This window comes from Zonotrichia albicollis, chromosome 6 (genome assembly GCF_047830755.1).
Source record: "Zonotrichia albicollis isolate bZonAlb1 chromosome 6, bZonAlb1.hap1, whole genome shotgun sequence".
Classification (NCBI taxonomy): Eukaryota; Metazoa; Chordata; class Aves; order Passeriformes; family Passerellidae; genus Zonotrichia; species Zonotrichia albicollis.
This window is the reverse complement of record NC_133824.1, coordinates 57,379,664-57,403,802: the sequence shown is the minus strand read 5'-3', so window position 1 is coordinate 57,403,802 and position 24,139 is coordinate 57,379,664. Positions and strand designations below refer to the sequence as shown.

The 24,139-nt window shown below is 40.0% G+C and overlaps 1 protein-coding gene across 1 annotated transcript in view; it reads right to left on the bottom strand.

Moving 5' to 3' along the window:
- KCNH5 (potassium voltage-gated channel subfamily H member 5) overlaps positions 1-24,139 on the bottom strand; it is a 160,489-nt gene that overhangs the window by 53,202 nt on the left and 83,148 nt on the right. The window contains exon 8 of the mRNA XM_005491639.4: positions 4,904-5,103. Within this exon, the coding sequence (XP_005491696.3) occupies positions 4,904-5,103 (200 nt within the window). The remainder of the gene's footprint in view (positions 1-4,903; positions 5,104-24,139) is intronic.

Sequence of the window (24,139 nt, the reverse complement as noted above, 5' to 3'; positions counted from 1 at the left end):
ATATTACATCCAAGAGGCAGAGATAACTGTGAATACTCTCTCCTGGTCCTGCAGAGTGCATCCAAGAGGCAAACAATCCATAAAGGGGAAACAGAAAGCTCTACCAGTGCACAGGCCCCACTCACGGACCCATGGGAAGGACAGTGAGATTTTGAGCATCTCTCCTGCCTCCCGCTCTCCAGAGATCTGTGGATTCCAACTGTACCTGTTCCTAGCTCAGCTCTGGGAGGTGAGCCACAACTCCTTGTTCACCTCATCCCAACCTGCAAGAAACCACCAACAACCTCTGCAGCCTCTACAGCAAAACAAAAATGTTTGTCCAAATGACCCTTCCCAGCAGGGAACTGTGTGCAGCTGTCCCAGGTAATGTTGTGGAAGTTCTCTTTGGCCACAAAGCTTGGCAGGCTTCTACTCCTGGTCATCCACAAGGAAATCCGGCCAGCACTTATGAGCACCTCAATCGATGGGACATGGCAGGAATGGCAGCCTGATTCCTCAATTTGTCCCAGGGTATCACTAATTATTTCTACATCTCTTGAAGCTTTTATTAACAACAAACATGAATAAGCTGCATTGTCCTCATGTAGATTCATGTTTAATGAAGTTACAACCTGTGTCTATTTAACATAAACCCATCTCCATTATGAAAGCTTGGCAGTGAATAATTCTAATACTGTGTTATGTTCCTGTGATTTCCATTTCAGCCAGCGCAATGTGGAATTGGCTTTCATTATCCCAATTGCCATTGATGTTCAGGTTGAAACTAAACAAGATTACTTTTTTCTCATTCAACCTATGGCTTTTCTGAAGGAAACTACTGCTAAAACATGACAGACATTTATTTAATTGCCTTCTGAGCAAATTGTAAGCCATACAACAGCACAAAGGTCAAGATGAGAAAACCTTTGGGTTTTACAGACATTTCAGTGTTATCATTAGATAAGACCTTGAGACATCTGCATGTTAGTTAATGGTTGTTCTGCTTTCCTGGATAATGACCTATTTCTCACAGAAGAGCTAGTATCTATAAATTTCTCACTTGCTGCCTGGATATTTTCATAAAAACTAAGATATTTGAATTCAGTGTATTTCATACACCAAATTATTTCTGCAAAGATTTTTTTAAATCTACTTTAAAATGGTCACATACACATAAAGCAGTGCCTCTTTTACCTCTCACAAAACAACCCCAGGTTCTGATGGATGAGAGATACTGCTTAATATATAAAAGCTTTTCAGTTTTGTCAGGTTTTTAACCCTACTCGTTATTAGATGAATAACCCCAAAAATCTGCATCACTAAACATTAAAAAAAAAATTTAAAAAAAAATCCCATCTTGTTTGAGCCAAAGTTACACCAGGAGATAAGTGTCCATGTATTACATCTCTCATCCCAGCTGTCAGAGGAGGGCTCTCATGTTTAAGTGATTTAAGATTATGGATCAGAGGCCAATTGCTTCCCCTTAGGTAATAATAATAAATATGCTAATGCTTTTAGTGTCATTGTTAATTCCTTGTTTGTGAGCACTCAGAGACAGGCTGAAGCAATGTGGTCTGAAGGCAAGATTTGAAGATGAGTTATTCCCAAGGAGATCAGGGAAGCCAAAATTCTGAGCTTAAAGCACCTCCACTTCAGTGTGGGAGACCAAATCCTCTTCCACATACAAGGAAAGCACACTGAGATTTTAAATTCTCTTCAGGACATCCTGCTACACAGACAGCAAGGATTAGATCTTCACCTCCTCCAGTCTAACTTCCACTTTGCCTTCAGTTCTCATGTAAGGACTCTTCACTTTTGGCCAAGATCTTCTTTGAGACTGCACACTGAATGTGCTATTCAGGGATAAATAATTGGGACAGCAAATCAACAGATGTGAAGTGGTAGTAATTTCAATCAAGTTTTTAACTTATATTTTGATTTCAAGCACAATAATTTAAAATCTTTAATTATCAAAGAAACACATGTTACCTCTTGTTCCTTCAATGCTGGGATTGTCCAACGCCACAGAAATCTATTGTAATACTCATAAAAAACTCATTCTTTCTTCTTTTCTTTAAATTTGGGATTCAAAACACAGTCATTTTAACATGCTGTGTGACTGAATTAAATGTATTACAAATTTGGGGCAAATGATGTCCCAAAACACACTCCAGTGTGACCATGGAGATATATGTGGAACAATTTAGGATGTAATACAGTATGTTAGGTTGAAAAACACCCTTGGATGATAGAAATTGTCTGATCTGTCTGATGAAAAATTAAAAGCTGAAATTCCTCAGTAATTATGCTGTGTCATGAGCACATGTGTGTTTTGCAAGATAATAAGCAGCTTATTGAAAAGTTCATAAAAATTAAGGAAAATGGGAAATCATGTGATGCAAATACATCCTCACAACAGACTGCTCAGAATGTCATTGCTGGAGCTTTCAAAATGAAACTGCAGAAACCTCTAAGGTCAGGTCCAGGCTGCCAGAAGAAGGAGTGCAGAGAAGCAATCCAAGATCTGGAAGAAGAATCCCCTCTTCCAAGCTGGAGCATTGTCTGGACTCAGCAGCTCAGCTGCAGGTGCAGTGCATCCCACCAGCCTCTCTGTAGCCACAAAAATAAATCTGATGTGACACTGGGTACCTCGGGGTCCCTCTGCTCCCATCCTCTGGCTGCTCTGGGTTTGGTGCAGATGGATGCAATGTAAGTACAGAGGGTCTTCAGCAAGGCTTGAAGGGTTAATGGAAAAGGCAAGAGAAGCCACCCACCCTAGATGACCAATCTCTAGGACTGTACCTCTGTTTCTATGATTTTTCAGCTTTAATTTGCAATGGTTTGGGTGATGTACATCATGACACCTTCCTGAGTGGAGATAAATGTAAGGCTGGCTGCAACACAGCTTCCCAAGCTTTTGCTAAAGGCAAGGTTTTTGCAGAAAGCAAACTGCCGTGTCCTTGCCCTCATCCAGCCCCTGGGCTGCTCTGTGCAGGCACTACAGGCCACTGGAGCTGCTGCTTTTGCAGACTTTTGCAGGCTGTAAGGGACACAAAATACCAAAATATCCAACCCAGTGCTCAAGTTCTTACATTTCTCTTGTCTGTGTTCTTCTGTACCATGGGCTTTTTTGGGAAGCTCCATTAGTTCAACTACTGATGTCCAGATGCAGAGGTTCCTGAAATCCTTCCACTGTTTTAAACTGGGTTTGCATCCAGGCCTAGGTTTAGGCAAGTCTTCACCAAGGGAAAAATTGTTCAAAACCTAAGTCACAGATTTTACAGGTAAATTAATTATCTAGCTAAGCAGCCACTCCATCCTACAGACCAGAGAACAATGCTTGCCATGAGTCAGAGATTAGGGCTCTAACTGTGTTTTCATCATCTATAAAACCGGACATGCGGAAACTATGGTAGGAAATTTCAGTAATTAACGCATAGGTTCTCCTAATTAACTGCAAAGCATCATTAAAATCTAATGAAACTGCAGTGGAGAAACACAGGACTCTGGCTTAACAGCAAGGAGATAAATGCAAATGGCAGTTGAATTTTCATGTAGTTGGAAGTTTATACAGTAGGACTGAATGCATTTACAGGAGTTTAGAATAAAAAAGCTCACTTTTAACACGTAAATCAGGATTAGGAAATTAGGGTATTAGTTTAAGAAGTTAGCATGTTAAAGAATGTGGCATACTGAAGCACAAGAATCAAAGAAATTAAGATTTTGCTACTTAAAGTAGTTGTATTTGTTGTGGTAAACTGAATTTCATAGCAGATGATAAATCAGAGAACTGGTGTTGCAAAAACATGATGTAAGACTAAATTTTTCTGTGCAGAGATTTCATCCTGGAATACCTGAACAATCTGCACCACCCTCCCATATTGCACCAGAGATTCAACTGAAGAAAGAACTTTAAAGCTCTGCAAGCACATTTCAGGAGTCATCTGTCATCTGTCATGACTCTTCCTTAACTCCTTTGGACCCTTGGCCTTTAAGTTCTCAGGAGGGAAATCATGGATACTGGAGCTTGAATGCCCAATTTAAGCTGACGTGTACCAGGTCCACAGGAGCCACAGGAGCATGGCTGATCCTCACTGAACAAAAATCTGAACCTAAAGCTGTTTTATCTTGCCCTATGTTCAAGGCTGGAGCCCTTCCCTCATCTGACTTCAGCTCTCTGAAATATCCAAGGCTGGACAGGCTCACTGCACATGCAGTGCAGAAAGAGAATTCTTGAGGACAAGCCATGAGGTCAGTCCTGGCACATGATGAACCACTCTCCAAAGATGATCTTCTTAAACCAGATTTTGAAGAAACCTAAATGATCAGTTCCTTCTGAGGGCTAAAGTCCTGCAGGACTTCCACCCTGGCATGGATGCCAAGGATATCACATTCTCTGTGCCTTCCTACCAAAGGGCCAAAGTGCCATTCCAGAGATTTGAACTCAGGCACATCAATCTCTACTGCCATTAAATCTTATACTAATTATGCTGATGGATACGTCTTTGGCCTGGGCATCAGCAAAAGGTCCAAGCCAATCAAACTCATTTAATTGCAATGCACAGATGCCAATATTTCTCAGGATAATACAGATGTAGTTTAGACACCAAACTATGTTCTTGGCCTAATCTGAAGACCAATTTCCCATTGATTTCAATTGTTAAGTACATTAAAATTATTTAGCATTTAGACAAACCAAGACTGGAAAGCAGAAAACATTTACAACAATGAAAAAGAAAGGCATACATTCAAAGCAGCAAAACAGTCCACTCTAAAAACAATCTTTTTGTTTTCCAAACACCAACATATTAAAGGTATAGCATGCAGTTAAGAATTTGTAAGTAAATTATAAGCTGCTATACAGGAAAAGCACACAATGGACACAAACTCTTGCTATCTAAAGTGGTACCTCAGGTACTCATACCTTTTCTGTGTCAATTCCTTTAGACATGGACCAGGTTGAGACAATGTAATCCATGACTCTTTCACTAAGGCCTTTTGGGACTTGATATAATTTTAGGAAATCCCTCACATTGTTCAGCATCTCGTGGTACCGGTTGGTGTTGGCATACATTTGCTGGAAAATGGTGGTGACGTTTCCAAAAATAGTTGCATAAAGAAGAGCTGCAAAAAAAAAAATTTGAAAATATATATGTATACTCTAGTAAATGCTAATCATAATTCAAAGATAATGTCAGAGAATTTTATGTCTTACACTCTAACATTAGACATTACAGACTTTTCAGAAAAGAGAAATATTCTGGTATCTCATAATACCAATGTGCTGCACTACTTCTGTTTTTGACATTATCAAATACACAGAAATGTGCCTGTCATTTTTAATAATCTTTGCTCAGACATACTTTATAGCAGAATTCAGTTATGCATTTCCATAGTGCTTTAAAAAAAAAAAAACAAAACAACTGCAGCCTACAAATGGTAAGAAATAAACCACTGTGAAAGGAAAAAATGCCTTCTATCACTCCGTGCTTAATGTCTTCCCTCTACACAACCCATTTCTACCTCATTCCAGAAATCTCACTTTGTTTCAAACCAATTTACTATTGTACATCACCCCTACGTGAGAGGTGGCATTTTTAAAGCAACATGGTGTTCTCCTAAAACCTATCTAATAGAAGAACTGTACTCCCATTTCACACTGTGATATTTTTGTGTCCAGCTAGAAATCAGATGTCGAAGTTCATCACAAATACAGAATTCAAACCAAAGTCACACAATGTGTAGCACAAATGAACACAAGATTTCTGTTTAAGAAAACAGAGCAGAATAACAGTCTGTGTGATGCTGCAAGGGCAGGTTTTTTCCTTGCTTTTCTGATTGCTGTGTCATATCTGCAAGCTACAGAAAGATTTTTCTATTCCTCTGTATCCATTCAGACATATATCAACACTTAAGAGTACAAGCATATGGATTATAGGAAAGTTTAGACGGATGAATGCCACATGACTTTTCAAATTTCTTTAGCTTTCTCTGCTCTTTTGGACTTCTGCAGCAAGACAAACCTGATGAAATATCACTTCTCTTAAGTGCAACATCCCTCATCCTTTTGAACAGTTGCTGATTTATCATGCACTCATCTCATCAGGTATGTGAGGGCACAAAATCCCTGATGTTAGATGTTACTGCAAATCATCATAAATGTATAGAGAAGCCCCAATTGCCCCCAAAATGCTGTTTTTCTGCAGAAGTAGAATTCCTACAACCTACAACTACAGCTAGACTGCACCTGCAAATCCAATTCCTGCAACCCAGCTGGCCATGCAGACCTACCCAGAGCACACAGGCTGATTGAAAATGTGCCCTGCAAGACTGGCACAAAGAGATGCAACTCTGTCACCTGCCAGGCTGGAAACAGCTAAGGATGCCATGGTGAACACAGCTTGTCTGGAGCACCTGGCACCTATTAACTCCTCTTGGCAGAGAGGAATTGTAGAAAAATATAAAGCCAGAGAACAAATTCTGGGTTTATGTCTCATGATATAGGGCCCTGGAAAAGTTGTACTTAAAAAAAAAAAGTTTCTTCAAGAAATTATGGGTAGAATGAATCATTGAATCAAGCACACAAAATTCCTGTACACACCACCTAGCCAGAATCCACCAGGCTGTGGAGATTGCAGAGACAAACTCAGCAATGTTTCTCTGATGGAAACCAAAGCTTTCCTTTCCAATTGGAAATGGTAAAAATGGTTGAGTTCATCCAAATACTCCACTTCTCTCACAGGTTACTGCATAGGGGATCTTTGGCAAAGAGTTGAAGGGAGCCTGCTTAGATGTTCACAGCTTTGGAGCTGTGCCTCAAAGGCTCTCCTCACTCGTGGTGCTCCCCCATGCCCACACCCTGATGAGGGTGGTTTGCAGGTTTTGGGGGAGAGAAGATTTTTCATAATTTACCTCTCTCCATAAATACTCTCCCCATTCCTGTTCTCTACATAATAACTAGAAAAGGAGGACATATATAAAAAGCTGATTTTATCATTTTGCAGGCCTTGGTATGCAACAGAACTTTGGAGATGCTGACAAGCATCTAATGCTCCTGGCACCTTCAGTGGGTTAAGGCTCTCCATCATTGTCCATAATTAGCAAGTGAAGATTTGTCAGAGAATCTCTACTTAATGAGAAAATATTGAAGTGACAAGTGTGAGTCTTACCCCTCACCTATAAAAAAAAAAAACAAAGGCAGATAAGCACTACCAAGGGCATTTCACTTTTGCTGTATTTTAATTATTTTTGGCAGGTGGAATTGGCAGTAAAAAACATGTGCAAAAGGTTCTGAAAGGAAAGAAAATAAAATGCTGTGCCTCTCTTTACAGGAAAAGTATTTAAACAACCTCTAAAGAAATCTCTGAAGTTGTTCATACACTTAAAACTCAATAGTTTTAATTTAGTTTCTCCATTTACAATAAACAGGAAAGACGAGGTTGAAGGTGAAATTATCCAATTTCATTAAAAGACTGCTTAGGTCAAACTGCATTTATTCACCTTCTCCATAATGACTTGAATTTCTCCAAACATTTCCTGTTATGTTCCTACAGTCATGCAACACTCATTAACTCAATTGTTCTATGTGTGTAGATCTGGAACAGTCTTCACTAAATTTTATAGAGATAAATTTGGTGTAATGATGCAGAAATATTTTTTCTCAGTCCTAAAGGTGAGGTAAGTGGTTCAACTATAATTGTAGTTTCTATTTTTACTCTTAAGTGTGGAAAATCTCCCCAAAATTACATACGAGAACCCAAGTACTATATATTTTTACGTATAAAATGTTTTTACATTTGTACTTTTATAAAACATTTCTGAATGATTTAGCAATGGTGTTACATAAATGTTTTAGCCTATTTAAAAATAAGGAACTTTCTGGAAGAAAAAATGACTCAGACTTACTTAAATAATCCTAAAGCATTTCCGATCTCCTATTATCCTGACTGTATGCTAAATACATCCAGATAGGAACATCTGCCTTAAGGAACTGAAGGTTTAATTGAGAGATCTGATTTTCCTTACGTCCTGGAAAATTATTAATCCAAGCATATACAATGTTCCTCTAAACTGTAGTTGTGAAGATTAGTGAGGTGGTACCAGCCTCTTCTTCCAAATATCAGTCAACAGCACAAGTGGAAATGGCCTCAAGTTGTGCCAAGGGAGAGGTACATTGGAAATTAGGAAACATTTCTTCACTGAAGGAGTGTCCAGCAGTGGAACAGATTGCCCAGGGCAGTGGTGGAGTCACCATCCCTGAAGGGATTTAAGTGACAGCAGATGTGGCACTTGCGGACTTGGGTTAGTGGTGGGCTGGGCAGTGCTGGGTTAATGGTTGGACTCAATGACCATAGAGGTCTTTTCCAACATAAACAATTCTATGAGGCAGTGATCATGGAAAAATATAGATTTTCATTTCTGCATGTTGAGGCTAGCTGCAATTTCTTTGACTAATTCTTGACATAAGCTATTCCTGCAAGATTTTAAGGTAAGTATTATTAAATTTCTATCATTCAGGAGAGATTAAATAAGAACTCCAACATACATTTTTTGTGCTGGGTTTGCACAGCCTAATTTTGGTACTGAGAGGGTGGTTTCTGTGTACACAGGGGTGGCATCTGTGAGAAGCTGCTCGAAGCTCCCTCCACGTCCAGCAGACCCAATGCCAGGCAGCTCCAGGACAGATGTGCCACTGGCCAAACCAATTAGAAATGATGGTAACACCTCTGGGGTATCACATTTAAGAATAATAAAGAAAAAAAAAAAAAGGTATTATGCAGATATAACTGCAGCCAGAGAAGAGAAAGGTGAGAACGTGTGACAGGAACAAGGTGGGTGTCTGGCATCCAGACAGGCTCAAACCACTAGAATTTACTAAATATGAGTAGAGAGAAACCCAGTACCCAAATATCTGATTTATGTTTTTAGAAGCTGAGCAGTTTTCTGTTATTTCTTTCCACCTCACCTTAATACATCTGCTCAGACTGCAAAATGTTTGCAGGCTCTGTTTGGTGCAACACCAGGCAGTGGCCATCTCCTACAGTGCAAACAGCCTCACTGAGATGCTGCAGCAGCAGCCAAAAGCTGCCACTTTCTTAACAGAAATAGCTTTCCTCAGATCCACCAACACATTTCAACCAAGTTACTACTTGGGAGAAAATAATCCTGCTAAGCCCCCTCCCCCATCACTGTTTTTTAGCACTTCTTTGATGCCAGCCCCAGCCTCCCACCTCTCCCCCTCAGGGACACTCCTGTCTGCCAGCTGTGCCTGTGAAAGCACCAACACAGTCCCATGGTTTTACAGCTCTTCAAAAGGCCAATCCTGATTCTAAATCCTTGGTCCCACTAAATATTTTGCTGTTAAAATACTCTCCCCCATCCCAGGAATGTTTTACATCAGTGTTCAATCACGGTTTTTCCACATTTACAGGGAGATGCCAACACCAGAGCACACTAACTTTTACATTTTTCTTCTAAAACCATCCAAAGCATTAAAAAAAAAACTTTATTCCAATTACTCCTTTAGCCCATGACACATCATCCAATGTATTTATCCTCCCATAAGTGTGCATTGTCAAACCCACCTTGCAGAGGAGAACCTAATGGGCAAAGCTCTAGATTCAGCCATGAAATTCAGCTCTGAACTCCTCACCAAAACCATCAGGGGGGAGTTGCACACAGCTGTGTCTGGCCAAAAGCCCACTATGATTGCAGGTTCCAGTCTGATCCCACCAGCAGCCTGGCCCAGATGTGTGTCCTGCATTGGGTGGCATTCCTACATCCCATTCTGCAGCCACACAACATGCACAGCTCCTCCTGGGTCCCACTGACAGCCACCCCTGCTTTCCTGGCCCAGCAGCTCCACAGAATTCACAGAATCACTGGGTTGGAAGAGACCAATAAAGATCACTGAGTCCAACCCATGCCCCAACACCTCAGCTAAACCATGGCATCCAGTGCCACATCCAGGCTTTATTTTAAACCCTCCTGATACTACAGTAGTGCAAATCCTAAATTAAGATGATAGTGATAAAAAAGATAAGCCTGTAAAATCCCTGTTAACATTGATATTTGCTTGACAAGAACTTAATGAATATGTAAATTAGATGACTATCAGTAGCAAAGTGTAGGAGCTCCCACTGTTCTTCCCCTTGCAGGGGCACTGCACAGAAGGGAGGGACAGCTGCTTTGGAGGCAGTTGGGCATTTGGCATTCCTTATGTATAAATTTTTATTAAAATGACGGCTTTCAACTGCACTTGTGTGGTCAGTCACTAATGTTTAAATGGTGAACCTAGGAGATTATTTTTTTCCATGAGCACACTCAGCTAATGGAACATACTTACTTTAAAGCTCCAAAGTCTTGCTGCCACACAGATGTGATGACCTGACCACCTGCACTTTTGCACAGAGCCGCAAGCCAAGAGTGGCTGAAATGGTATTGCAAAACACAGTCTTAAATTAAAGCCACCATTGCCCACAGCTATCAGTGAGTTTGGGTTCCAGTCCTGTGGCAGTGATGGACAAGAGCTGGAGTTGGCTGAGGTCATTCAGCAGCACTGACAAGAAAATTCCTCATTTCAACCCCTGAGGATGAGGGGCCAAGGCCTCCCAGGTCTGATGCTAAGCAGCTTCAAATCAGTTTGCACACACATTCCCTGCCCAACTTTGCCTTCCACAGCCACTCAGGTTATCAAATTACTTCATTCTTTCACCTGAGAAACAGTGCCAGCCATCAGAAAGAGAGCCCTGCACAAGCTCAGGGGGTTCCTGTTGGTATCTGGATTGAATTTCCTGCATTTCTTTCCATCTGAAAGCTTTACAGGTCTTGGGACTGCCAGGGTCTGCGTCTTCCTCATCACATTAGTCAAGGGTGTTAAGCAACATATGGGAAGGCACAGCCTGAAAAATGGTGGCAATTACACCACAACAGGCAGCAGGGCAACCAGCAGTACCCTGTGTTAACTAAATGGTAAAAACATCACATTGCTGGAAAAATCCTTATTTTGCAGTGAAAAGACCTTAATTCTAGAATCTTTCCCTCTAAGAGCTCTGAAGTAAAAGGCTGATTAGGGCTTCTTTTACACATTTCATATGCAATAGATTTTAGGTTTAATGGGTCACAGATTTTAAGGGTGACAGTTGGGGCAGGAATATTTAACTTACCATTTAGCTGAACAGTATGACACAAACACAGATAAGAATTAACTAGTGAAATGAGTGAAACCATTTCTTGTAATAATGCTTCATCATTCCTGTTTCTTCAAAAAGCCATCACCTCCTTTCCAAATGGCATGTCTAGCATTTTACACACTGCACAAAATCCTGTGCAAAGGTAAATGGTAATTAAAACACAATCACTTCCCTAAAGTAATTACAGTGGGTGCAGGAGGAAAGTAGAGAAGCAGAAGTTAACCAAAGTTCATGAGAATTACATTCACGCAAAATTCCAGCAACTTCTGCGCCTCTAGCACACTTTGCTCCATCCTTATTTATCATCTTCTCCATTTTGAATATTATCTCCAACATTGCCTCATTTCCATGCAAATCTCCCCAGTATTTCAGGAAAAGCTGAATTGTGTCTGTCAGACAATCGTCCACCTATCACATAAATCTTTCTCTTTCCATTCTCCATCAAAAAAATAATTCCAGAGTGCTGTCCCTACTCCTGTTACTGTCCAGAACTAAGACCCAGGGATCAAAACCATCCTGAGCCTTGCTCTCTGTGCCTCAGTGTGTCAAAACTGTCACCAATAACAAGCACAGGACACAAAGGGTCTCCAGCACTACTGAACTGTAGCACAGGAACCAAAGGGATCACCTCAAAGAAAAAAGTTTCCTGAGCAAAGTTGGCAGCTGTCAGTATCCCTGTGTGAAATGACTTCATGGCTCCTTGCTGGATTTGAGCCTCAAGGCTTTTTTCTCTTGTTGATTTTTTTGCCCCCTTTAATACTTTTAAAGGATTTTTTTTTTTTTTAGTGGGACACCAAGTTCTTGTCACATTAAGATGAACTCAGGATAGCAATGTTGCTGGAGGCAGGATGCCAAAACATCATTTGCACACTGAGAACACCACCTAAATTGCCTGTCTTGTTAAAATATAATGGAAAGTTTGTAAACACACCTTCAAAGTACTGCACTGTATGAAAAGATGCCTCTAGCTCTGTGCTCCTGGGCTCTTTTTTTATGTGTATGCCAGTGCAGAAGTTTGTGCTGTATAAATCTGTGTGCTGGTGTGGTTTAGATAATCATAAATATACATATATATATATGTACATACACACATACACAGTGTGAAGGTGAATGTAAAACATCAGTGGGCTCAGAATTTTGGGAGGTGCAAATTTTACTTTGAGTCTTCTAATTTGCTCATTCTTTCTAGTTCTTTAAAATCCAATTTTGCTTGTTCATTTACTTCAATGTCGGGTTTTATCTTAACACAAATAACAAGAATGATTTGGGACAATTAAAGAAATTATTCCAGCTATAAAATACAGGCCATGTACAGCCATGAGAGATGTGGTAAACATCCCTGTTACCACAAGAGTGAGTATTTATACAATATCTGTCTGAAAATATTAATGAGACAGAGATCAGCTAAAGCAATATTGCTTCCATTCAGTAGAACTCAGCCTGAACTCTGTGTGAAAATGGATTTTTGTGAGTAATTTTAGATTATTTTTAGGAACAAAGTTAAGTACTTAACCCTTAATATTAAAAGCCTCAAATTTGGAGATGATGTTTCCATCCTATTATTTTCAGAGTAATTCTGCTTCATAAAATGACCACAAAACTGCTTCACTGAACTCAGAAATAATATTTCTTACTTATCTAAGTCATCTACAGAAGCACTTTAATTCTCTATCCAGCAAATACAGCACTTCTAGACAGAGCTTAGCAAACTTTTGTATCCAAAAGTTTCCATCTGATGCTGACAGATTAGCTCTGATTAAATTTCTCTTCCCTGACATGTTTGCACTAAAACCAATGGAAAAAAAAGTCTCACAAAAAGTTGAAACAATTCACCTCCAGGTTTTATAAAACTAAAACCATCCACAGCAAGACATTTTTCCTCCAGTCTTTTAATTTTAAATATTAGAAACCTGAACAATGGAAGAAAATAATATTTTGATGCAAAAAAAAAGTCTTAACAGCCTAAAAAAAAGTGGAACGTTCATTATCTTCACACACACCCTCAGTTTGCATTGCAATGGAATATTTTCCACAAAACCAAGCCATGAGTTCCTAGCACACTGCTAGCAATAAGGGCCAATCCAAACTCCTTTTTGCCTAATTTATTAGCACCAGATTTCCATTTTATCAGCACATTTGTGCACATGAGTGGTGTGAAGCCTGCTCCCCACTCCCACACTTGGGCAGAGCTCAGGGCTGGGCATCAGCACCTCTCCTCTTTTGCTGGAATAATGCTGGTTTTGTTAAAAAATTTCACACCAACGTTTTCAGACTTTCAAGGTGAATTAACTTTACTCTACTTTGATTATTCACTCTGGGAACCTGTCCTCCATGGCAGTATTGATTTACTGTGACAGATGCTGAGCTGTCACCAAGCCTGACAGCTTCTTCAGAGCTTCCTCTGTGGCTGCCTTGTAGAACAGCCAATCACCAATTGAACTCAACTGTGAAAACAAGCACATTTCCCACTTTTATACTCCATGAAATCACATGTCCTGCTCTGTGCTGTATCCCTCTGGGAGGAGGAAAGAAGCTGGCCTCTCAATGTGGCACTCAGCGTTATCAATTAACCCTTTGTGTACTCAAAGCACGTCCACCCCCCTGCCTGACATGTTGGTGGGACCGCATGTCGCAGACATCTTTCTCCTGAGAAGCTGAGACGCCTTCAGGAACAAAACGTAAACAATGATTATCTGCTGCTGTGGAATGCAACAGGTGCATCTGTGATTGGCCCATGTTGGATGTTTGTAATTAATGGCCAATCACAGGCAGCTGGCTCAGACAGAGAGTCTGAGCTACAAACCTTTGTTATCATTCCTTCTTTTTCTGTTCTTAGCTAGCCTTCTGATGAAATCCTTTCTTCTATTCTTTTAGTATAGTTTTAATATAATATATATCATAAAATAATAAATCAAGCCTTCTGAAACATGGAGTCAGATCCTCGTCTCTTCCCTCATCCTAAGACCTCTGTGAACGCTGTCACAACCATGTCACAGGTCTGTGTCTTGGCAGTCACTCAGAGCTGCCACAAAACCACTTCTTACCAGGGAGAAGGCTCTTTGGGGAAGGTGAATGTGCTTAAGAAAAAGGTTTCATTCCCTAAATGATGTTGATTTGAATTTCAGTATATTTGGGGAGTTTTTACAGCACTTCAGAGAACACCTATGGTCTGACAGAGACTCTCTTTGCTCACCTTTGCCAAGTGACAAAAAGCACCCTTGTGAAGGGCAAAATGGCAGACAACATCACAAAAATGTTTTTGCATTGTTCATCAGAGGATCACGAAGTCAGATAGTAAAAGCTATTATTTATTTATATATTTATTTATAAATTTATATGTAGAACTGGACATCAGCACTCCAAAGGCTATAAAAAGATCTGTTTTCAGTGAAAAAAGCTGTCCAGGTACTGTACTATTCACATTACCTCCACTTCTCTCCACCAGTCCCACAGCTCTGCATCATTCTCTTCTCCATTACACCAAAAATAAAAAAATATTTCTGGAAACATTGCTAGCACACTGCACAAAGTCCTGTGCAAAGGTAAATGTTTGCACAGGACTAGCTAGCCATCAACACTAAAACATTGCCAGCCATCAATGTTGTCCTGGCAGAAGGGTTTGAGCATATTCAAAAGAACAACAAAAGACTGCATATATCTTCAAACTAAGACAAAAAAATGCCTGGTTTTTCATTTTGGTCTCAGCGCACATATTGCTGAACTCTCCATGACTATGTGAGACTGGAAAAGTATCTTTGTTTCCTGGCAGCAGCTCCTGGAGCCCCTCTCCTCCCTGTCCAACTCCTTCTGATCAGCACTTGTTTCTACCTGATTACCTCTCTGTTTTCTTGCTCACTATTCCAGGAAGGAGATGCTGGAATTAGATTTGCTGCATTTCCATTCCTACATTAACACTAATTTCACTGAAGTCAATGAAATTAAACTGGTGTCTGGAGAGTGTCTGAGGAGAATAATTGAGTGTATTTTATCACTTTCCTTCAACTTTTTTTGATGACTGTTTCATGGCATTTTTAAATGTCCCATTTCACTAAAATGTACTTGCTCTGGGATGCTGCAGTGAAGTTGCTCTGTGGGACCAAGGAGTTTTTGCTGTAAAGCTCCAGATAGTGCCTGGAAGATTCCAGGGATGGGAACACCGAGATGTGTACAGTGATAAATGTGACAAGCAGCACCACACTAACTGCTCACCCAGCCAAAACCCATCCCCTGACTGCAGCCCCCTCCAGATATTTATGAGAAGAGGTCAAGAAAGAGGTGCAGAGTGCACTCCTGCCCTGGGCCACTCCTTTCAGGTTTCCACAAACCCAGAGAGCCCAGGGACTACACTCACACCGACCATCTCCCCCCAGAATATCTAATACCACTCCACAAATCCATTTCTGGGTTTTTTCCTCACCATAACATTATTTTTTTTTGTGCTATTTTGCAAGCCTGGCTGCCCTAGCCTTTACACTGACCACCCTCAGCCACCCTTTGTAGAAAGTGAGTAATTGCTTCTCTCCATCTCCTTCGCACCACTCTTGATTTTTTAAGCCATCGCCCACTCTGTGTTTGCAGCCCTCATGCCATGCCTCATTCCTGTCACCTTTCAGACACCCTTTTTAATCTTACAGCATCTTGCTGCAGAGCAGAGCAGTGTGGTGCAACAACATTAATTTCAATTGCCTGCCCAGGAATCCTATTTGCCTTTTGTTGACTGGTACTGAATATTGCACCGATATTTTCAAGGGAGTCTCAGCAGGAGGAGTCGGGTGTCAACCCTCAGTGGGAGCTGCTAATTTAGAAAACATTACTGTGTAGGTATTGCTACCTACTCATTTGTGTGCACTGACACTGAATTTCATCAGTCCTTTTCACAATCCTGTGGTGGGATTGCTGGACCAAGCCAGAAACCTTGATTTCAGGATTCAGCAGACCTGCAGCACAAGGGAGTTTTCTCTTTGCTTCTCCTAAGCTAAGTTGTCTCCTAAGCTACATTTAGATACAACTACAAGTTAAAAATAGAATTCTGTGCAGAATTCAATAGTTTTAATTTTTTTTTTTTTTTTTTTTTTTAGGTTTATGCCAGTATCACAGCTTAGGTCACAATAATTGGGAAGATTTTATCATCTTTCTACTACAAGCAGGACTGACTATTTCCCAGAGCAGGACAAAGCTGTTCTTGGATGTTACCCAAGAGTGACTAAGCCAACCCTGAAAGTCCAGTGAAAATAAACGAGAGATTTGACAGAATAAAAATATCAAGATTTGACCCAACAGTTACAACAGTTATGGGATGGGATATCTCTCAAGCATTAACTCTTTAGCAGCAGGAGAAAGCATGAATTTCTAAAAGACACATTCAGCCCTCCAGTCTGGTAGCCTGAATGTGCCATTAACACTGAGCATCTTGCTCTCTTTATTCACACACCAGTGAGATCAGCCACAAATGCAAGAGGTTAATTTCAGTGGCCTTGATGCCTTTGACAAACTTGTTCACATGTTAAGAGCTGAGGCAATGACTGCAGGGTGTCTCCCCAGTTATTTTGCACCTTCAGTTGTTTCTGAGCTGCTGCAAGGCACTCATAGCTAGTCATGTGTGCCAATAATGTTCTTTTTTAGGGACAATGACATCTGAAATTGCACAAAAAACAGGCTTTGCACATGAAATTAGGAGTTTGACAGTATATTAATGTTTTTTGCATGTTACTAAACACCTGCAAGTATCACTCACGTTGAGCTATCTTACCACCAACTACTTCTGCAAGAAACTGCTGCAAGCCCTGCAGGATGGAGTCTTCAAACCCCAGGAAAATTATATTCAACAACCCCTCTATTAGCACATCTCTTCAGGCCTTCCAGCCTGCTTCTCCCCCAGCCTCTGCAGTATAGTACATTAATTTTGTACTGAACTATTAATTGCAGTTGACTTTGCAAAGCTCTTTTCTTTACATTTTTTATTCCGTTTCGCAAACCCAATCCCAAAGGAGTTCATCTTATTCCCCACAGTTGTTTGATCAAATTGCAAATATTTCCTTTAATCTTTTCAGGCATTCAGATTTATTAACTATGGAGCAGAGCCTCTTCATCTCCTCTGCTGATGGTCTAGGAGAAACAATCTTTCACATATTTCTCATTTTATGCAAGTGCTTGTTCCTGTGAGCACATATTAGTAAGCATAACATTAAAACACGTCTACCTAACCTAAATAAAAACACTTTGAACCAAATTTGCAAGCTAACCTGCTTTAGTTCTTAATGATATTAATCTGAAGTCATTTTTCCCAGAGGTTGTGGTCCATAATTCACTGAGGTCAATAAAAAGTAGCTGCTGATGTTAGTGAGTTTTAGGGTTGGCAATAAACATGTAGGAGTGTATTTTCCTTTGAGAAGCTGTATGAGAAATTTCCCAAAGGCAGCAGAAAAGGCCTTCGGGACACAATTTTAATTTTCTTCATGCCTATTCATAGTTAGAATTAGGAATAATAGCAATCATCATCATCATTTCACAGTCACTTCACATTTCTCATTAATACATACATTTTACAAAGAAAGGTAAATTATTCAATTTTGTTCCATACTTAAACATTTATGATTAAGTTCCACTTAATCATTTATGTCAATTGTCCCTGTTCTATTTTTCATTAGGAAATTCAGAATGAAATATTTTATAAAATTGAGACGTGCAGTCTTGGTTTTAAAAATCATTATTTCCCACTTCATTATTTTGCTGCTTTTATTCTATGAAAGAGGATAAGATTTAGCAAAAAAAAAAAAAAAAAAAAAAGAAACACCTTAACCTGAGTCTTAGTCTGAATTTGTAACTGCAGAAGACCTTCTAAAGTCAAAGTAGAATTCAAATGTTTTATTTTTTTTAATATGTTCTACTTTTCCAACATCCAAGTAAATTTTTTTTTAAATAAGTTAAGATTTTCTCCCACTTTTCCAGCAGCAAAAACAAGGGAAGGATTTTTTTTTCATTTCACTGTAGTGTGAAAAGAAAAATCTGAATAGCAGAGTAAGAGAATGATCAAGAGAGGACTTTTCAGTTCTCTGGAAAACAGGGACATATTAGTTTGGATGTTAAAAAGACCCCTTGTGTATATCAATTCTTTTCCTCAAAATGCATAATTAAGAATAAGAATAAATTTTCAACAAAACTAAGGACTTTCCCAAACACTTCTTATTTTATCTGAGTAAGTTTCCACCACAAGTTTTTTTTCTCTATCTCATTAACTCTCTTCATTTCTTTCTCTTCTCCACATCTGCCTTCAGCCTCTGCTGAATTCTTCCAGAAGTGATATAGCTTATTTTTTATTTTGTTTAGTAGCTCAGCTGCCTCCCACCTGACATGATTCTAAGCTGTTTTTCTTCATTTTACTCAATGTTGTTCGTAATTATTTAACCTAATTGATAGGATGCCTCCTCTGGGTAGAGCTGGTTGCCATGACACTGTAAGAAATTACTCCATATTTCTCCATTCCTGGATCTTCCTAAAGAATTTATGCAGAACATCTTCACCAGCTCCCTACCTTCACACACATCCATAAAAAATAATTAATGAGCTAATCCTTGCAGGCAGATTTCATGGAATAATAGGGCTAAAATTGGGGGTGCTTTTTTGTAAAGCCTTCTTCTGCTGATAGTGACCAAGACTGCACAGCTTTATGCAAGCACAGAATTGTTTAGGTTGGAGAAGACCTTTGGGATCATTGAGTCCAACTCTTCACCCAACACTGCCAAGGCCACCATTAAACTCCAAGTGCCACTTTCACACCCTTTTCAAATCCTTCCAGGGATGAAGATTCCACCACTGTCAGCACCCAGGACATCCCTCTGGCTGTCCTCAGCACCCAGACCCTGCCAGGGGGCTCAGAGACCCTGGCACAGAGCCCAAGGTGCCCCTGTGGGTTTGATTATGACCCATGGAGGAAATTACCAACCTTAGATGAAGATCTGCAAGCCATGACAAATCAAGCAGAATGACAGTGAATTTATCAACGGTGGAAAAGTAGATTTTGGGGTTTTTAGAATGGGGGTTCAGGGGGGCAAGATGGAAGGATCTGGGCATGTCCAGCCTTTCTCCTTCTTCTTCTTGGCCTCCATCTTCTGCTGTGATGTTGGCACTTTTAGATTGGTTTAGAGTAAAAGCTCACTGTCTAATATAGGTGATAGGTATTGGGAAGTAATTGTAAACATTGTACATGTAGTTTTTAGTATAAAGACATAACACTGCCCTGGGAGCAGGCAGAGTGCCTAGAATTGTCTTGCTGAGTGGACCTCGGCAGGACAGGAGAAAGAATTTTATAGATAGGATACAATAAACAACCTTGAGACCGAGAAATGAAGAGCTCTGACTCCTTCTTTGAGCACCAGGCTGGGAAAAGAGACTTTCTAACATTTCTCAGGATCACTCTGACCAGCGAGAGACCCCGACACACCACTGCCCTGGGCAGGCTGTGCCACTGCTTGACAAACCCTTCCCTGAAGAAATTGTTCCTAGTATTCAATTGAAACCTCTCCTGGAGCAACTTGACACCATTTCCTTTTCTCCCATCACTTTTTACCCAGGAGCAGAGCCCAACCCCTACCTGGCTGCATCCTCCTGTCAGGGAGCTGTACAGAGTGATGAGGTCTTCCCTTGAACCTCCTTTTCTCCAGGCTAAACATTCCCAGCTCCCTCAGCTGCTCCTCATCTTCATCATCCTCCCTCATGCTCCAGACCCTTCCCTTGCTCTGTTCCCTTCTCTGCACACACTCCAGCCCCTCCACATCCATCCTGTCATGAGGGCCCCAAAATTGGACACAGGGTTTGAGGTGCAGCCTCAGCAGTGCCCAGCACAGGGGGACAATCGCTGCCTGCTCCTGCTGGCCACACTGCTGCTGGTACAAGACAGGCTGTGGAGGGACATAGGCCATGCTTGATGTGACAAGCCAAGGGCACCCAGAGGAAGGCAACAAGCAGTGAGGTTTGTTCAGCATCCCTCAGCATGAGGCAACTGATGAGGATATATCTTAGGAGACAAGCTGGGTGACAGCTGAGTGCTTTTGCCAAGCCCCCCCACCATTCACACCAACAAAAACAAGGAAGGAAAAAAATGCAGTTTACAGTACACAGATGCCTAAGATGGAGCCTCACCCTAAAGGGTCAGGCAAGCTTCCTGAATTTCCAGCAATGTGATTTAAGACAGTGCATTTCAGAGCAGACATGAATGGCTGAGATGATATACAGGGCTCTGCAGCTCTTGAGGAGCTTCACAGCTCCAGAAAAAGGTCCACATTGAGAGGAGTTCCTGCAAAGAGTAGGGGCACAGCCAGGAGCTCCAGATTAATTCGACATCTTACTTAGAAGAGTGGTCCTTGGTACAAGTTCCTCTCAATTCTGACAACTCCAACCCCTCCTGCCTGGCCCCTATATCACTCCAAAACTTTAATCCAAATTTTCTCACAACCTCCTCTACCTCCTGACCCAAACCTTTCCAACCAGGAAAACATAATTTGAAAATTAATTTGAAAACTTGAAATGAAGCCAAAGCATGTTAAGTGCACACCAAGCAGCATTCATAGCTCAATCCCTTTTGGCCTGGCTTTGGACAGTGCTGATATTACAGCCCTCGGGGCAATTATGAACAATTTAGAGGACCACAGTCTGTATCTGAGACAGTCAGAAATGCACAGCATGGGCATAGTGCGTTTGTCCTTGTGAATGTCTCTAGCAAAACAGAATATTAACTAAATTCATTATTTTTACTTACACACACCACTGGAGTTGTGGTTGTGCTCTTCAAAACTATGCACTCAATACTGCAGAAATTATACAGATTGGGAATAGCCAAGCTTTGCACAGAAAGAAAAAATCCATTTATTTTCATTTATACATTATTAAGAAACTTGCTGAGCAAAACCTGCTTTTATTGTTGTTGATGAGGATTCATTCACAAGGCTAAGATAAAAAGCTAATGAAAACTTAAGGAAAAAGTCAAATAACAAAACTGTATCTGAAGTCCTTGATGTTTTATCCCTTTCACACTTCAGAGGCATAAGGCTATTATGAAATTCCATTTTTTAAATTGTTATTTGGGGCAGATTGACACCAGATTCAATAACTGATTTATTCAGCTAATTTATTTATTTTCATTTGTGAAACATTTCTGAGCACTGCAACCAAAGTAACAGCAAATTAAAATTCTCAAAAGTTACAATTTACTGATTATAATTACTAAGAGTTTGCCAATCTCCTGTCTCATTTACACAAAATGAATTTACAGTCCATTTCCAGGTTCCTCCCCTACAAGTAGTCAGCCAACAGCAAGTATTTCAAAGAACATAGAGGGACTGTGTAGAAAAATGATCCTTTTGACCCTGCTCAGAGCCCACAGATAATTTAAGCAAACCTGTGCCTACCCCATAAAACTCCTGCCACAAGCAGACACAGAGTCATTAATTGCTCCATAATTTAACAAATAAAATAAATTAATGTCACCAAGACATTAGTGAAACACACATGGCAAAGCATGTCCACTCATGGTCTCCTCTTAACAGGTACCATATATATTTTTATATTTGCCTTTGAAATCTCCCTCAAAAATATGTAGAGATTGATAAGGCTCAGATTTTCTTCTTCTTAGGAAGCTTTGATTTTGAGTCCAAATGGGAAAGAAAGAATAATTTTTAGATTTAAACACTGTGGGCAGGTGGGGGTGAGTTATGGTGATAGGAATTAAAATTAAATCAGTTTTTCACAATTTGATGTTCCACTAGGTAACATGAGACAATAAAAAACTCAAAGCTAAGGATGGTTAATGACAAAATTAATAGGTCAGTTTGTCCCATAATGGAATGAAGGGGACACAGAGTACTAACAAGGTTTTAAAAGATATTTTGGCAAGATCAGTTAAATGCCTCCTTTTTTGACAAATTAGCTTCTTCTATTGAAATAATATTCTCCCTCAAAGATTTTAACTGGCTTTAAGAATCTCCCAATTTTTTTTCCTAGGAAGGGATTTCTGCAATGCTCTGATGGTATTTGCATTCAGGGCATTCAGACTCCCAAGGGCCACACCGAATATCTGTGTTTTGAAACTCATGAGGATGTTCAGGCCAGTTACCACTGAGGCACAGTCCAGTACTAAATTACTACAAGCAATTTGAAAGCAATTGTTCATCCAGTACCTTGATTTTTCTTAATTACTGGAAGAAGAAAACTCCTCTCTTTTTGATCTCATGATCCTCACATGGGCTGAGATGACATCTGGGAAAGGCTACTGAGCACATTTACCATGACTGATCCCCACATGATATTTTTCACTTTTCTTCGGAGAAAAATAAAAAATAGAACTTCTCAGTGGCAACTTCCAAAAATATGCAGCACAGTCTTTCAGAAGCAAGTCTATTTCTCACTATGTTTCACCTACTTTATTTCAAATAGAAACTGAATCATTAAAACTCCTCTTTGTTAAAATCATGACAGGGGCAGCACACCTGTCCACAGAGGAGCAGTGGCTTTGTCCTCTGCATGGATCTTAGAGATGACTTAATGCTGTCACTGTCACTGATGAACTGGAGGCTCTGGAGGCTGTTCACCAGCTCTTTGTATCCAGCAGTTGGTCAGAGAAAAGAACATTACCCAGCACTTTCTTTTCGTAACTAAAAATAATTTCTAACAGGTTCTAAATTTATGGGCTTTACATTTAAATGACAAAAAAGACAAGAAGAATCTGTATTAAGTGTAATGTCTATTCAGAGAAGAGTGACAATAGACGTTCTGGAGGAAAAAAAGTTACATAAAACTGGAATCAGAAGAATCAAACTCCAGTGATTGCAGCAGTCCTTCCCCATGAGCTGACAGAACTTTTAAGCAGTCCCTGGCTGAGAAGGGAAAGGAAGGGAATAGAAAAGGGTGAAAGATGAGGAAGGAGGACTGAGGCTAGACTGAAAATATTTAATATTTTTTCCTGGTGTTGGTAGTAATGGTTTTAGAATCTTTTTACCTTTGCTACATGAACTTTTCATGATCCATTCAAAATCGATACAGAAAAGCTGCCACCTATTTTGAGAACTCAAAAAGTGTCTGTATCCTGACAGTTTGACATTATCTGCATTGTTGGAGGTGCTGAATTAACACCACTCTGACAACAAAACCTCCTGACTGACTCCTTTGCCCCAGGCAACTCCAGAGACGTTTCTGGGAGTTGAGTATATTGATTTTAGCACCAGCAGAAGTAAAGAGGAAATGAAAGGGAAAAGGCAAAAGTATTTAGATAGTGCTTTGCTTTGCTAGCCAAGCACTATTTCTGACTGAGAAAAGAAATGACAAACTGGGTGATCAAAGATTTTAAGAAGTCAGCTGCACTGGGATGGCAAACACAGGTGCAATCTTCTCCTCTCTGCCCGTATCCCCAACAAGCACCTGACCGTGGTTATTTTAAGCTGCCTGTTTTCAGCTTTTCTTCTCAAGAATTGTACTATAGCTGCTGCTTTTCCCACAAATAGCAGTAAACATGCAGTGAAAGGCATTTGACAAATAAAAGCCTATTACTTATGCAAAAAGTATACCTGTTTAAAAACGGCAAAACATTATCTTCATTTTCTCCCTTCTTCGCAAGGAGTATAAAATGGCTGCAGTGTTCTCAGATGTTTTTCAATTGCTTGTTAATGTACTCAACTCTTTTTGCAAAAGTTGAAAAATAAAGCCTTCAAAAGTAGGAAGCATTTGCACAAAAAACACCATCTTGATAATTTGATTTTTTCCAAGAAGTAAGCTTTTTTTCCCAAGTCTTTTAAAATACCAATTTTGGAAGAAGCACTCCATTTAAAATAATTTACTTTTTCTCCTAATGCAATTATGTAATTGTATTAAATGCTCTTAGTCACAGAAATTTATTTTTTTTTTTAAAGAACCAGGGGCAGGATACTGCAGGCAAAACTGGTCTGTACAGGCAGCTTTGCTGTGATGCCAGAGCATTTCAG